We start from the raw sequence: 17579 nt of genomic DNA on the forward strand, positions 1-17579 counted from the left end.
GTGTCGTTTCGTGGCTAGTTGGTGTTCGTGCATACGGATCGTTAGCTGTCTTCCTGTTTGTCCGATGTAGTGTTTTGTGCAGTCCTTGCATGGGATTTTGTACACTACATTAGTTTTGCTCATGTTGGGTATCGGGTCCTTTGTTCTGGTGAGTTGTTGTCTGAGCGTGGCTGTTGGTTTGTGTGCTGTTATGAGTCCTAGTGGTCGCAGTAGTCTGGCTGTCAGTTCAGAAATGCTCCTGATGTATGGTAGTGTGGCTAGTCCTTTGGGTTGCGGCATGTCCTCGTTCCATTGTCTCTCCCTTAGGCACCTGTTGATGAAACTGCGAGGGTATCCGTTTTTGGCGAATACTTTGTACAGGTGTTCCTCTTCCTCTTTTTGTAGTTCTGCTGTGCTGCAGTGTGTTGTGGCCCTTTTGAATAATGTCCTGATGCAACTTCGTTTGTGTGTGTTTGTGGTCTCATTCGATGTAACGGCACTGTTCACCTCCATCGACAAAACACTAGCCAAAGAAACAATAGCCAACCTGCTGGACAGACATAACAGACAACAGGACGTTGAACCTATCAACAAAGAAGGCATACTTAAACTACTGGACTTGTGCCTCACAACACACTTCACATTCAATAACCAAATATACAAACAAATCAACGGAACACCCATGGGCTCACCGATCTCTGGACTCTTAGCAGAAGCAGTAATGCAAAGGTTAGAACAAACAGTCTTACCACAACTTCAACCCAAACTCTGGGTCAGATACGTGGATGACACCTTTGTAATAATTAAAAACACAGAAATAGAGAACACACACCAGATCATCAACGCCACACTCACAGGAATCCGATTCACTAGAGAGGAAGAAAAGGACAACCAACTCCCATTCCTAGACGTGATGGTACAGAGAATACCGAACGGAGAATTCACCACAAAGGTTTACAGGAAAGCCACACACACAGACCAAGTCCTAAACTATGAAAGCAACCACCCCAACACACACAAACGAAGTTGCATCAGGACATTATTCAAAAGGGCCACAACACACTGCAGCACAGCAGAACTACAAAAAGAGGAAGAGGAACACCTGTACAAAGTATTCGCCAAAAACGGATACCCTTGCAGTTTCATCAACAGGTGCCTAAGGGAGAGACAACGGAACGAGGACATGCCGCAACCCAAAGGACTAGCCACACTACCATACATCAGGAGCATTTCTGAACTGACAGCCAGACTACTGCGACCACTAGGACTCATAACAGCACACAAACCAACAGCCACGCTCAGACAACAACTCACCAGAACAAAGGACCCGATACCCAACATGAGCAAAACTAATGTAGTGTATAAAATCCCATGCAAGGACTGCACAAAACACTACATCGGACAAACAGGAAGACAGCTAACGATCCGTATACACGAACACCAACTAGCCACGAAACGACACGACCAGCTATCCTTAGTAGCCACACACACAGACGACAAGCAACATGAATTCGACTGGGACAACACTACCATTATAGGGCAAGCCAAACAGAGAACAGCCAGGGAATTCCTAGAGGCATGGCACTCATCCACAGACTCTATCAACAAACACATCGACCTGGACCCAATATACCGGCCACTACAGCGGACAGCTCGAACTGACAACCGGAAGCGGCAGAGACAGGCCACTATAAATGCCAGAGGAAACAGCACAGAAGCGCTTCACAGGAGGCTCCCAAGCACTGAGGATGTCACCTAGACAGGGGATGAAACGTTTGCAAGAAAAATTCCCAGCTTGGCAAACAGAACCACAACAACGAGCACCCAAGCTTCAAATCTTCTCCCAAACTTTGAAGGATATAGTCCTTCTTATAAAGAGTACTGGAAATATGGAATTCTGTCTCTAAATTACATTGAGATTGGAAATCAATTGAAAATTTCAAAAACAGATGAATAGATTTTTGTTGGGTATCAGTGGAACAAAGGCAGGTGAATGGAGCTACGATATAGATCGCTGCTTATTTAAGTGAATGATGGAACACGTTTGAGGAGCTGACTAGCCTCTTTCTATTCCTGTTCCTTCCATTTATCTCAACATTTGTATGTGTATGTTGCAAATCCACGTGTCTTTGATGGGTTACTGTACCTTGCAAGACTGGTAGCACTGCCTGTACGAGAAGCTCGGTCATGCTCTCTGCTAGCTACTATTATTTTCCAAGCTTTTCCACTGTATTCAGTTGGTGTCACTCCATGACGGAAATAAATATTACGGTCTTCATAACCAATTCCCCAAACCTTGGATTAGAACAAAAAATAAAATTGTGTAAGTGGCACAGTACAGCCTGCTGTCCAATTTAATTTAAGCCAGCTGGCAAAATAAAGTGTTTATGTATAATAACATATTGATAGAGGAATTTCAAAGCTAAACTTAGTTAATATAATTACAGCCTTGAGCATCACCCACAACAACCCACTGAAATAAATTGATCAAAATTGTTTTGAAGATAATTTTGAAAAGATTTAGGAACAAAGTAGAATAATTAAATTCAGGTATAAATAAAACTGGGAAGATTAAAACATGAAAACAAATTGCATTATGTAGACACATTTGATTTGAAACAATGCAATAAAACTTTGTGCCAGTTTAGTGTTTTAAGACCAACATCCAACTGGTCTTAAAAAGTACGAGGACTGTCAAAAAAGGAAATAAAAAATTATTCGTACCTGATCATTTAATCCCACATTCACCATTACCATCTCTATATTCATACAAATCCAGCCTGTTCCGACAGGGTTCTCAGAGCAAACACCTCTTCGAAACCAGACCTAGTGACAGAAAAACACTGCTTGCAAAATGATACATACATTTTTAAAGTGTTCAACACATTTTGAAAGAGGAGACAGAGATAAACTATTTCAAGGGCAGGGGAATCAGTAACCAGATTTAAGTTTACTTGCAAAAGAAAAGAGAGCGATGAGGAGGACTTCTTTAAAACCTAGTGATCTGGAAAGCATCTTCTGCAAAGATGGTGCGAGCAGATTCAATATTAACTTTCAAAAGGGAATTGGATATATAGTTGAAAAGTAAAAAAAACAGAAAAAAGGACACAGGAGTATAATGAGAGTGCTCTTTCAAAAGAGATTGTACAGGCATGATGCATTTTTAAAAATTAGATTAGATTCCCTATAGTACAGAAACAGGCCATTTGGCCCATAAGTCCAGTGACCTTCTGAAGAGTAACCCACCCAGACCCATTCCGATGTTTACCTCTGACTAATGCACCAAACACTATTGGCAATTGAGCATGGCCAATTGACCTGACTTGCACATCTTTGAATTGTGGGAGGAAACCGGAGTACCCTGGAGGAAACTGGATTTAGTAAAATAAAAACAAAAAATGCTGTACGCACTCAGTGATGCAAGCAGGATCTGTAGAGAGAATCTGATTCATAATCAATAATCCCTTAATTGGAAATGGAAGTTAGAAACTTAATAGGATTTTGCAAGCAAGGTGTCGGGGGTGGGTGGGGCGAACAGGAGGATAAAGGGAAAGCCTATAATATGGTGGTGGGCAGAAGAGGTTAATTGGTAAAAGGTTTCAAATTACAAAAGCCAAAGCGAAAAGTAATGGACAGTTATAAGAAACAAATTGAACTCTGGGGCTAGCTAGCACCTGTCTGAATGCAAAGTGATTGAGTAAAGAACGAACCAAGAAGGAACACGAACTAAAACCAAAACAGAGGTTAAGATAGTGATCTAAAATTACTGCACTCAATGTTGAATCTTGATGGCTACAGACTACCGAGTCACAAGGACTCAAAATCTAAACATGAAATAGAATTTGAGACTGAGCCACATAAGGAGATGGCTCAGCAAGCAAACAACAGCTTATACAAAGAAACAGGTTTTAACAAGCATCTTAAGGGAGAATAGAGAAGCGTGGAGATTCAAGGTTTCAAAACTTCAAGACCTAAGCAGCTGAGGACATGGCTTCCATTGTTAGGGCAATAAAATCAAGGATTCACAAGGGGCCAGGACTGGAGCAGCACAGATATCTTGTGGAGTTGTGGGGCTGGAAGAGATAACAGAGAGTGACTGAGTGCCACGGCCACGGAAATGAAAATTTCAAAATTAAAATGTCACTGGATGGGGTGTCAAGTTGCAATTACAATGAAGATGGATGGAGAGGAATTGTGTGATTTAGAATACAGGTTGCTACAATCAATGAGAGTAAAATACGCTGCACTTACAGACAAATTGAAATGTGCAATGCCTGAGAACAGGCTGAAATTCCACAATAATAGGATCATACTTGGAGCAGTAAACTAGATACATTGTTATCTGACTATATCAAAAGTATTCTGGGTTCTTTCCTCGGCTGTTCAATAGTTCTACTTTGAGGTTTATATCCTTTTATTTGTCTTCAAGTAATTTATTGAAAACATTTTCTTCAACATTGGTTTATTACAACATGTAAGCTTCATTCTAGAACAATGGGAAATTGACAAAGTACCAGGAGGGCAACAGAGTGGAAAGAGATTCCAAAAGGTATTTGGGAGGTGATCAGATAAGTTTTGAACAAAGAATGAAAACTGAGTTAATGAGATACAGAAAGAGGACAACTGAAAGTGTCTTTACAAGAGAGGGCAACATGGAATTAGAACAAATAGATAAATTATTTGCTTGGATTGCATCTGATGAACAAAGCAAAATATTAAGACAAACAAAGAATGGAAATTTCAAAAGTGGTAGTTTGCAACATGTATTTATTAAGGTGCCCTTAACACAATCACAAGGAGGTTCACACAGTTGTGTTATCAAGCAAAATTTTACTCTTAAGGAGATATTCAAGCAGATATCAGAAAACTTGGTCAAAGGATTGGTTTTAATGTAGCATAGAATCAGAGTCGTGGAAATGAAACAGACCTTTCAATCCACCTGTCCATGCCGACCAGATATCCCAACCCAATCTAGTCCCACCTGCCAGCACCCGGTCTATATCCCTCCAAATCCTTCCTATTCATATACCCATCCAAATCCCTTTTAAATGTAGCATTTGTACTAGCTCACTTCCTCTGGCAGCTCTTTCCATACATGTACCACTCTCTGCGTGAAAAAGTTGCCCCTTAGGTCTCTTTTATATCTTTCCCCTCTCACCCTAAACCTATGCCCTCTAGCTCTGGACTCCCCCACCCCAGGGAAAAGACCTGTCTATTTATCCTATTCATGCCCCTCATAATTTTGTAAACCTCTATAAGGTCACCCCTCAGACTCTGACGCTCCAGGGAAAACACCACCATACTGTTCAGCCTCTCCTTGTAGCTCAAATCCTCCAACCCTGGCACCATCCTTATAAATCTTTTCTGAACCCTTTCAAGTTTCACAACATCTTTCCGATAGGAAGGAGACCAGAATTGCATGCAATATTCCAACAGTGGCCTAACCAATGTCCTGTACAGCCACAACATGACCTCCCAACTCCTGCACTCAAAACTTTGACCAATAAAGGAAAGCATACCAAATGCCTTCTTCACTATCCTATCTACTTGCGATTTCACTTTCAAGGAGCTATGAACCTGCACTCCAAGGTCTCTTTGTTCAGCAACACTCCCTAGGACCTTCCCATTAAGTGTATTGGTCCTGCTAAGATTTGCCTTCCCAAAATGCAGCACCTCACATTTATCTGCATTAAACTCTATCTGCCACTCCTCAGCCCATCGGTCCATCTGATCAAGATCCCGTTGTAATCGGAGGTAACCTTCTTTGCTGTCCACTACATCTCCAATCTTAAAAGTAAAGAGGGTAAGATGGGTATAGGAGAGAATTTAGAGCTTCAATTCTAGGCAGTTGAAGGTACAGCCACCAACAGTAGAGAGATTAAACTTGGGAAATGTACGGAGATCTTAACTTACAGAACACAGATATGTCAGAGGATTGAAAGGCTGGATCTAAACAGACATAGGGAAGATGAAGCCAGGGAGGGACTTGAAAAACAAGTTGAAAATTTTAAAACCAAGGTTTATGGATGTGGTTCCACTCAAGTGGGCTGCTTTGTCCTGGATAGTGTCAAGCTTTTGGAGTGTTGTTTGAGCTGCAACCATCCAGGTAAATGTTGGACAGGCTTTGTGGACTCAGGAGATAAATTATTCACCTCAGTATTCCTAGCATTTCACCTGCTCTTCTAGTCACTGTGTTTAGGTGGTAAGTCTTATTGAGTTTCGAGTCAATGTTAACCGTCAGAATGTTGATAGTGGGGGATTCAGTGATAATGAAACCATTGAATGTCAAGGGATGGGAGTCAGATTGTCTCTTATTGGAGATGATCATTGTCTGGCATTTGTATGGTCTAAATATTACTCTGCTTTTGTCAATATATGGGGCCACATAAATATATGTTGAAGACCAAAGTAATTGTCTTTAGTCCATACACAAGCTCTGTTTCCTTGTAACTGCTGTCAAAATGCTAAATCAAACTGTTTGCAACCTTAGGGTCACATTTAAACTCAAGGTGATATTTGACCTTGTATCAATGTCACGATGAAGACTGCCTATTTCCACCTCTGTAAAATTACCCAACTTTGCTTCTGCCATAGCTCATTTACTAAGACCCCAATCCATGAATTTATTTTCAGTAGGCTTTAGTATTCCATTGTACCATCTGCCCACATTCTATTTTGTATCAGCTTTAGATTTAAAATTTTGAAATCAAAGTGTTACTAAATTGAGTCCTGATGCAAGGGGTGACGGGTGAGAGGGGACTCATGAAAGTTAAGACACAGTGTAGCAGAATTTTGGAAAATTTCAAAATTATGAAAAATAGAATGGAGGCAGATGGATAAGAGTACTCTTGCTTAAGGAGCATATCGAGGGAGGTCAAATCCTGGTCACCAGGGAAAGGGATGGAGATTAGGGCCAAGCCAAAGAGTTGATTTAATCTTGTGTTTACCTCTGATGATGTACACTTGAAGCTCACGAGGGCAAAATTCATGCAGAATGGGGGACAGAGTGCGTTGCCATTCAGCCTGGGGTTTCTTCCTCTCTGAGGCCTGTGTGTGGACAGGCATTGTGGAAGAGTAGGGAAAGGTGAACAGCTGGAAGTGTGCACAATTCACTCTTTCACACTTAAACACAAACACAGGTCTCTCTTGATGACAGACACTTTCTCTTGCTTTCACTCAATGTCTGTCTGTCTGTTTCTCTTTCACACACAGTGCCTCTCTCACACGCTCACACTTCCCTCTCTTACACATGCATACAGTGTCACCCTCATGCACATATGCACACATAGACACATACTTTCACACGGTGTCTCTTACACACTCAGACATCCCTCTCTCACACACACTCTTGTTCTCTCGCTCATTCACATAAACACACACATTCTTGCATTCCTTCATTCACACACTATCTTGTACTCTCTCATGCACACACACATGCTCTTATCTCTATCTCTTACACAAACTTGCTCTCTCACACATACACACCCTTAGAACCATAGAGATGTACAGAATGGAAACAAATCTTTCAGTCCAACTTGTCCATGCCAACTAGATATCCTAAAACATCTACTCCCATTTGCTAGCAGTTGGCCCATAACACTCCAAACTCTTCTTATTCATTTGACTATCCAGATGCCTTTAAAATGTTGCAATTGTACCAGCCTCCACAATTTCCTCTGACAGCTCATTGCATGCACGCACCATCTCTGCATGAAAATGTTGCCCCTTACGTCCCTTTTATACCTTTCCCCTCTCACCTTAAACCTGTGTCCTCTAGTTTTGGAATCCCTTTCCCCATGGAAAAGACCTTGGCTCTTCAATCTATCCATGCCCCTCATGATTTTATAAACCTCTAAGGTCACCCCTCAGCCTCCAATGCTCCAGGGAAAATAGCCCCAGTCTATTCAGCCTCTCCCTATAGCCCAGACCCTTCAACCTCGGCAACATCCTTGTAAATCTTTTTTGAACCCTTACAAGTTTCACAACATCCTTCCTATAGCAGGGAGACCAGAACTGTGCGCAGCATGCCAATATTGGCCTATGCAATGTCCTGTACTACTGCCACATGACCTTCCAACTCCTATACTCTATAAGAACTCGGACGACAGAGTAGTTGTCCGTGCAGTCGTGATACAGCCCTCAGAATCAAGAGACTATCTGCTTCCTTATGCTGATGGAGGTCTCTAGTCCCAGGCAAATATTGAAGTCACTGTCCTCCATGAATGGGGAGTGAACCCGGTCATGAACAATCAGCTATCATCCAGCAGCCATTGACAGGAAGGGAATGGAATCATTCTGTTAGATCCTGAGCACAAGGGACAGACCATGGTTTTTCTCTCATTATAATTACAACATTTAAAAGGCATTTGGATGGGTATATGAATAGGAAGAGTTTGAAGGGATATGGGCCAAGTGCTGGGAAATGGGACTAGATTAGTTTAGGATATCTGGTTGGCATTGACGAGTTGGACTGAAAGGTCTGTTTCTGTGCTGTATGTCTCTGACTATTTGTCTCCTTTGCATACACACAACTCTTATCAACTTAAAGAGCTGCACTATTTAAAAATATTGTTTGGCTTTAGAAAGCAGATATAATTTGAGAAAGCTCACAGCTGGTTCACAATGCCGTCCACCACTAACCATCCTCTAAGAGCTCACTATTATTACATCTTGTAGTACAGCAATGACTGTGCAGAAAACAAAGGGTCCATGTTCAAAATTGTGGTTTATGATTTATTTCCTGGTCTCAGCTGAGGAACCCCAAACCAATGCATATATTATTTACAATAATATTGTGGATGTAGGTTTGCTCGCTGAGCTGGAAGGTTCATTTCCAGACGTTTCGTCACCCTACTAGGTATCATCTTCAGTGGGACTCAGGCGAAGCACTGCTGAAAATTCCTGCTTTATATGTTTGGGTTTCTTTGGGTGGGTGATGTCATTTCCTGTAGTGAAGTCACTTCCTGTTCCTTTTCTCAGGGGGTGGTAGATGGGGTCTAACTCTATCAACAAATACATTGAGTTAGACCCCATCTACCACCCTTGACAAAAGGAACAGGAAGTGACTTCACCACAGGAAATGACAACACCATCCCAAAGAAACCCAAACATATAAATAGAAAGCAGGAGTTTTTAGCAGTACTTCACCTGGGGCCCACTGAAGATGTTACCTAGTAGGGTGACAAAATGTCTGGAAATGAACCTTCCAGCTCAGTGAGCAAACCTACATCCAAAACCTCGCTAACAATAATATTGTATAGACTACCTGCAGTTTGTGTACTTACTCTTCTGTCCCGTGTGATAGCCCATAGTACATTAACGCCCACTGATACCTGAACAAGACCATTTTCAGAGTTTGGTGGTTCAACAATCTTCCAAGAACTTCCTATAGATCAAGTAACAGAGAACACATTTATAGCATCCGTAACATGACACCCAGTGGAAAACTGCAGTGTCTTGGGCTATTAGTTGACCAAGATGCAGCAGTTTAATTTATGAATAAATAAATGAAAAGACAAGGCTTTTCATCTATTCATAAAGACTTTGTGAAAATTAAGTCCGAAGAAATATAATTTTATCAAAAATGCCTCAACATGCCACACTGAACAGTAAAGCACTGGCCTCTCGGTGAATTCCCGTTGTCCAGATTTTTTCATAATTTTAAATTACTTAATCTGGCTGTTTCCAAACATGACTAACAGTTAAACTCTAGCCCTAAATTGTAAATCCATCTTCCTGGACCGCTGCAGTATTCACATACCCAAAACATGACTTCCTCATTTGTCATCAAATATGAGGTCAGTGGCTGACTGCATTGATTAATTTAACAACCATGTCTCATACTTCTTTTACTAGCTTACAGCTTTCAACCACACTAAAAGGATCATATTACTATCTTTGTGTCAAAGAGGTTTCCATTATTGGGTGGAACCTTTTGCTGTTCCAAGGAGTGACAGGCATTGCAGCTGTCCCTTGATTGGAGAGTGATGTCTATTTAGGGTCACAAATTTCTGTTCTGAGTCTTTATGGGACTGAATCGGCTGAACAGGTCTTTGGGCACATGGCATAGAATGACTCATGGGGTAATGGGATTTGGTGTGACGGAATGTCTTCCTTTTCTTTCCTTCTGTGCTTCTGCTCTGCCTCATCAGGATGACATTTGGAAGCATGATGTTGCTTGATGGAACATTGCAGAAAGTAATAATGTCATTTGGGTTATATCTAAATAGAGTGTATGCTTTAGTGTTCCTGATTCACAACATCTACAATACAAAAATCTAAATTTCAATGCACAAAGACCATTTGCTGAATGAGCTCTTTCTGCACTTTATACTTATTTGCAATTTTAGGTAGACACTTTCTTGCCTGCATATTCAATGAGATTCCTAACTTTGATATTCTATATCAATATATTAACAATAATTACGAGTGCATTCATGCTAAACTCAAACATTGTATACCTTTAGGATTCTCTCTGTTTATTCCATCCCTCACAATCAGCTGACCTTCCCATAATACAGCACACAAAAGATCTCCCGGTCCACAAGTTATCTGAACTACTTCCCCAGGAGTCTGGATTTCAGTCCATATAGAACCTTCAGGATTCTGGTCATTTATATTTTCTCTATAGAATACCTGAAAGAAACCAAATGCTAAGTTATACATCACACTGGTTCAGGTCAATACCTTTTGTTCTGAGGAAAACATTTGTCCTTTCAAAAGACCTGTATGTCTTAAAACAGTCTTAAAGTATTCTTCTGGATTCAACGTTTAACTATAGTACTTGCCACAAAACTTGTAGAGAAACACAAACATGTACTGAAATTATGGGCAAAACATTTTGCTCTCTCAAGTGACAAGCTTGGAAGTAGGAAGGGCATTTAATGACTCCCATCCTGGCCTAGGTCCTCCATGACCCTGAAACTGATGGCAGGATGCTGCTGAGCGCACGAGCTGCTGGTGTCTGATTGGCCAGCAGTTGTACCCGAGAAAAGGGAGTAGCAGTCTCCCATCAGCAGACAAGATCCCCTACAGCAGGAGGTTCAGCCTAGTGTCACGTCTGTTGTACATTTGTTGTTAAATTGCAAAGACTGGCAAGTATACACATTCTTTTTAAAAAGTGATAGAAAAGGGATATGATTCATGGTTTCAACACCAGGGTAGGAACACTGCCTTCAATGTAGTCTGTGGTGACTACTGCAGAAGAAGGGGAAGGCATTCACATTCTTGATTGCTAGCCAGTCACTTCAGGTGGAATTGAATCTGCATAGTTTTGGTCATGTTGCTTCTGCAAATATTTTCAGATTAAACATTCCCATGACAATACCTCTTTGAATTTACTGTACCTTTCCTTGTACTGTTACTGCCCAGACTGAAAGATGTCCTAAAGGTTCATCAGTGATTTCCCATCCTCCTACTGCAATATCATTAAAGGGATCTGGCAGTGGTCCAGTCTCTTGTAAAGGAATCTGATTTTAAAAAATCTCAGTTAAAAACAACATGCAACAAGCTTCTACTTTGCTGTTTCATTCCAAATTGATTAATTTAAAAGCATTTAAATTTAAAACAAAACACTTCACATTCACTATATGAATTACAAGGCATACTTGCATTGACATTACTGTAAAAGTACATCATGGGATCAAAATCTTATGACTTTTTTCACATCATTAACAATTGTGGTTCTTTTGGTTTTATGTTACTGAACTCTCAGGTTCCAAATCAGATTGTGTTTCTATAATATCAGGAATTTCAGCACAGTCAAGAGATAGTGTTAGCTGAAGGGAAACCCAATGTACAGGACGTATCACCAGCTGCAGTAACTTGAGCATTGGGTTTTTGGAGTTACTATGGTGCACCTGCCAGGCTTAGTTACGTGGATAAAACATACAGTGGTCACACTGTAGATTAGGGGCTTGCAGGCAGATAGGGAATCAGTGACCACCTGGCAGTTCAAGAGAACCAGGCAATTGTGTAACAGTTCCTTGAGGTCTAGTTCAAGAATCAGCTTTCCATTCTGGATACGATGAAGGTGATGGTTCCTCAGAGAATGCAGCAAGCACTAGGCTTGTGGCACCATTGGTGGGCCAACTGTACAGAAGGAAAAAAAGAGTGGAAGAATATTAGTGACAGGGCATACATTAATTATGGGAACAGATTGGTGTTTTATGGCTGTATATGTAATAGAGCTGAGGCTGAGTTCCAGGGGATGGAGTGTTTTGCTAGTGGTGGAGCAGGCTTCAAAATTGCTCTTCACAGGTGTGGAACCAGGAGAGATACAATACCAGGATCCACCAAATACTGGAATAGAGAGTAGTAAGTTCATAGATGGAGTTGGAATAAGGAGAATAAAAACATTGAGTCAGGATCACACTGCATTTATGAGAATTGCAGAGAATAGAAAATAAGATTGGTAAGTCACAGACACAGATTGCCACACACAGTATAATGTTATAATATTAAGAGAGACTTGGCTGAAGGATGGGCAGGTCTGGGTGTTAGATATTCCTGGTTACGGTATCTTCAATTTATTTGGTTAGAAGGTGTTCAAGGAAGTTAGCTTAGGAAGAAAAGGATTAGGGGTGCTAGCTTTGATTAACAGGATGTATCAAAAGGTTCAAGGTCAAAATTGATATGGTTAAAGGTAAGAATCTAAAAAGGTGTAACTACATTGCTCAGCGTAGCCTCCAGACCACTAGCTTGTGGATAGGATGTTGAGGAACAAATCTGCAAAGAAATCATAGAGAGGTCCAAGTATTACAAAGTATTTATAATGGGAGACTTCAATTACCTAAATATACACTGGGACAGTGGTAGTGTTAAGGACTGAGGAGCAAGCATTCTTTGAAGATATTCAGGACCATTGTTTTACAACAGCATAGATCAAATCCAACAAGAAAGGCAGCACTGCCATAGCTGGACCTCGAAAATGAAATGAGCCAAGTAGTTTAAGTCTCATTGAGAGAATATTTATGTGACAGTAATAATTTGTAGTGACCATTGTATCAGAAAATTTATGATTACAGTGGAAAAAGGACAATGGATAATCTGGAGTAGGGATAATTAACCGGGACAGAATAGCGGGGCAAGAATGGAACTGGGTTAAATAGACTGGAGTCAAAAGTTGGTGGGATAAACTATACTTGAGCAATGTACTTCCTTCAAGAAATGATTCAGCTACAGTCATGGTACATTCGTTCAAAACAGAAAAAGTAGGGCAAGTAAATCCAGAGATTCCTGGATGAAAATGGAGATTGAAGTTGGAGTAAAGAAGAAAATTTGTTCTTCTAATAAGTGTCAAATAGAAAATACAACTGAGAACCAAGTTAAACTTAGAAATTTCAGAGAGGAGGTACAAAAGTAAATCAGAGAAGCAAAGAAGAAGTATGAAAATAGACTGGCAGCTATCATATCAATGGGCATATAAATAATAAAGGGTGGTGAAAAAGAGTAGGGCTACTTATGGACCAAAAAGGAGACTTAAATGTGAAGGCAAGGGGAAATGGCTGAGGTATTAACTTCATACTTTGCATCTTCCTTTACCAAGAAAGCAGATATTATCCAGCCCATTGTGGCAAAGGAGGTAACTCAGCCACTATAAAGCTTCAAAATTGAGAAAGAAGAGATATTAGATAAACTATTGATATTTAGACTTGACAAAAACCTAGGACCTGATGTTAGGTATCAAGGATATCGAAAGAACTATAAGTGGAAAATGCAGAGGGACCGGCTAAATTCTTCAGCCTTCCCCGAATTAGAATGGATGCTAGAGGACTGGAGAACTGCAAACTTTATACTCTTGGTCCGAAAAGGCTGCAAGGATAGGATCAACAATTACAGAACAGTCGATTTAACTTTGGTAGTGGGGAAATGTCTGGGATAGAATTAATTGCCATATGGACAATGTGAGCTACTTAAGAAAAGCTAGAATGGATTTATTCAGAGAAATTCATGTTTAAATAACATGCTGGAGTTATCTGAAGATGGAATAGAGAAGGTTGATAATGGTAATGCACTTTATGACATGTATATGGACTTCAAAAATTGGTCAATACTGTACCACATAATGGAGAAAATTTCTAGCTCATGAAATAGGATGTCAGTAGTAAAGCTGAGATAAAATTGGCTGAGTGACAGGAAATAGTCATGAATTATGGATATTTTTCAGTTGGAGGAACATTTGCAGTGGAGTACCCCAAAGTCGGTATTGGGACCCTTGTTTTTCCTGATTTATATTAACAATCTAGATCTTGGAATAGAGGGTCAATTTCAAAGATTGCGGACAGTACAAAACATGGAAGCACTGTAAGCTATGAGGAGGACTGGAGAACTTCAAAATAGCATCAACAAGTAGTGGAGTGGGTGGACAGGTGGCAGATGAAGTTCAATTTAAAGAAGTACAAATGTATTTGAAGGTGATACATTTTGTTAAAAAAAAGCATGCAGGGAGTGTAAAGATGATACCAGTCTAAAGGTTGTGCAAGAGTAGAGACACCTGGGTGTACATGTGTATAAATTATTGAAGGAAGGTCAGGTGGAGATAGCAGTTAACAAAGTATACAGTATTCTAGGGCTTATTAATAAGGACATAGAGAATACGAGTAGGGATGTTATACACAACCTGTATAAGATACTAGACCTCAGCTAGAATATTGTGCTGAATTCTCGGCAGCATATGTTAGAAAAAATGTGATGCATTGCACAGATTGCAGAAGAAGTTTACAAGAAAGGTTCCAAGAATGTGAAACTACTGTTGAGGATAGATTGGAGAAGTTGGGATTGTTTTTCTGAGAAATGAGAAGGTTAAGAGGAGATTTTGTTGACATTTTCAAAAATCAGGAGAAATCTGGATAAAGTAGATAGGGAGAAACTGTTCCTACTTATAAAAAGCATTAAGAATGAGAGGGCACTAATTTGAAGAGATTGCAAAACAGAAGAATGATGATGTGGAGAAAGAACTCCTCCACACAGGTCTAGAATGCACAGCATGAAAGTGTGGTGGAGATAGGTTCAATTGAGGCATTCAAGAAGGTGATTATTTGAATAGTAACAATGCACAACGACATGGGGAAAAGACAGAAAAATATACCTTGAAATCATAATGCTTGCTGGAAAGCTGGTGCAGACATGATGGGCTGAATGGCCTCCTTCTACACTGTCACAATTATGAGATTCTTCATACCACCACTGGCTGGTTGCCAATTCTGGACAAGTTTATTCTTGAAGATTTTATCACATGTTCACCTGCCTCCAGTTTATTGGCCCACAACTGGCTGCCCAGAATGCCATTGTTGTAGTCACCATTCCCTGTACTCTTGCAATTGATCATCTAGTATATTAATTTTCATAAGTGTCCCTCTTAAGGCATTTTAGAGGGGTGATGGTCATGGAAAGTTTGATGTTAAGCCATATGAGAGACTATAGTGCTTATAGGATAGTCTACAACATGATGTGAGAAGAAGGTAGAAATGCTCTAAACTATTGGAAGTGGTTTTGCTCGGACACAACTTAGTTGATGTAAAAATACGCGAAATGTGTAACACTTTTCTTTCGGCTGAATCAAAAAATAATACAGCATGGAAGTAGCCCATGTGACATATCATACCTGTCCTGGTTAGTTATGTTGTGTAATTAACTACATGAGAGATCAAGTAGTCAATTTTAGACTTTGTGCTTACTAAGCTCCATAGCAGAACAAAGTTCACATAAAATCAGATTCATTCTTTTCCACCTTACCTGTTGGTTTTCCACCTTGAAGAAAGATTAATAATATTTTTTGCTAAAATTAAATTAACATTGCTTAATTGACAAAGAAATCAGCACACATTACCCACTAGACACACCAAAGGTAACTCTTGCAATACTATCTGTATAGTATTTTCTAACTAGGTCCAACCACATTGTAGGTTTATAATCCTACAAAAAGCAGCAAGAATGGGCATTTGCAGGATACTGAATGCAAAAACAGGGAAAATTCATTCAATGTACAACAGAGTAATTTATTCACGAATAAGTCCACATATTCCTGTCATGAGTCATTTAAAAGGCTAACTCTGAAAATTCAAAGAAAAATCTATTCTGGAGGATAGACTAGTCTACAAACCTTTGCCCACATGTCACATGCATTGTATCTTCTGTATCGGATCCATCGCCGTCTACGCACACAAGAATTCCACCGCTTGTCTTTTGTGTAAGTGGCAGGAAAATCAATGGCATATGTCCAACCCTAAAATAGGAAACACAATCAGCTTTGGGTAATGCAAAGACCATTGGACTAAGTAGCCTCTTTCTTTGCTCTAAAGCCTATGGAATCCTTAAACCATGCCAGTATGGCTAAACCTATGAGAACATTAAAATGCTATCAATTGGAAGCAAAGTTGATAAAACAAGAGGAAAATTAGTACAAAACAAAAATCAGATATCATTAATGAGTGGGATTTTCCATTATCAAGATTCTGTAAACAATTCTGAGGCACAAGATGAAAGTCAGTTTGACCAAGCAAGGAAGAGAATGAGAATTGCTGCTTTTCCTGATGCTGAAGCTATGCGAACGTGGATCCAGAAGGCTCGAGACAGAACATTCCCATCTCTGGACCAATTCTGCAGGAAAGGAGGCTCACTCTGGCAAAGGGGCTGGGTCACAAGCGTGTAGTAATAGATGGTTGGACTAATTCAAGATCATGCATGACCTAGTCTTCGGTTTAAAAAACAGTGATGGTGCAACAGTAAAACAATCAATGACATGATTGCAAAATGGTCATGCCCACATTCTGAAAGGGTATGTGCCAAGAGACATTTTTAATGTGGATGAAACCATATAATTTCAACATCATTAACCAGATTGCTCTTTAATATTTAATGATGAAATGTGCAACTGTGGAAGGTGAAATCAAGACAAATCACTGCCATTATGTTGATGCAGACCATGGCACTGAAAGGTTGCTGCTACTGATGATAAGCAAGTCAAAGAAGCTATATTACTTTGCAGTACAAGTTAACAAAACTTGTACTGCATTTTTGAAGCATAGATCAGAAATCTGGTCAAAATGTATCAAACAAAGCAAGCTTGGTCTTACGGTGACCAAGCCCGAGCCAATGATTTAGGGCTGATTAGGAACATAAAAACTCATTCCAAAGGTAACTGATTTTTCATGTTGTCATGATCATTGATAAGAAGCAGAAGCCCAACTCAAATGTTCTAAAAATCACATTAATGAAGAAGACCTGGAAAATGGTGACACGAATACACACAAGACACTAAGAAAGAGGTGGAGCATGTAAGGCCAACCAGTCCAATGACAAGGCTCTTTTCACTCACCTACAGGAGGCCAGCATGGATATTCCAGTGGAGTCATGGAGCACAGAAACAGACCCTTCGATCAAATTTCCCAAACTAAACTAGTCCCATTTGCCTGCTTTCAGTCCAAATCCCTCTAAACCCTTCCTACCCTTAACAATGTTTCCTTTGAATCCTCCCACTTCCTCCAAACAAAAGGGGTAGCCATGGGCACCTGCATGGGCCCCAGCTATGCCTACCGCTTCGTCAGGTACGTGGAACAGTCCATCTTCCGCAGCTACACTGGCACCATTCCCCACCTTTT

General features: G+C 40.2%; 1 protein-coding gene across 3 annotated transcripts in view; it reads right to left on the reverse strand.

The window, feature by feature from the left end:
• tecpr1a (tectonin beta-propeller repeat containing 1a) overlaps positions 1-17579 on the reverse strand; it is an 81927-nt gene that overhangs the window by 48285 nt on the left and 16063 nt on the right. For 2 of the 3 annotated variants that reach the window (XM_072559822.1, XM_072559821.1), the window contains 7 exons: positions 16082-16204; positions 11325-11447; positions 10440-10614; positions 9264-9364; positions 6927-7019; positions 2704-2805; positions 2126-2274 (listed from right to left, as the gene is read on the reverse strand). In XM_072559822.1, coding sequence (XP_072415923.1) covers positions 2126-2274; positions 2704-2805; positions 6927-7019; positions 9264-9364; positions 10440-10614; positions 11325-11447; positions 16082-16204 — 866 coding nt within the window. The remainder of the gene's footprint in view (positions 1-2125; positions 2275-2703; positions 2806-6926; positions 7020-9263; positions 9365-10439; positions 10615-11324; positions 11448-16081; positions 16205-17579) is intronic. The other variant, XM_072559823.1, reaches the window with a different exon arrangement.

Source organism: Chiloscyllium punctatum, chromosome 40 (genome assembly GCF_047496795.1).
Source record: "Chiloscyllium punctatum isolate Juve2018m chromosome 40, sChiPun1.3, whole genome shotgun sequence".
Classification (NCBI taxonomy): domain Eukaryota; kingdom Metazoa; phylum Chordata; class Chondrichthyes; order Orectolobiformes; family Hemiscylliidae; genus Chiloscyllium; species Chiloscyllium punctatum.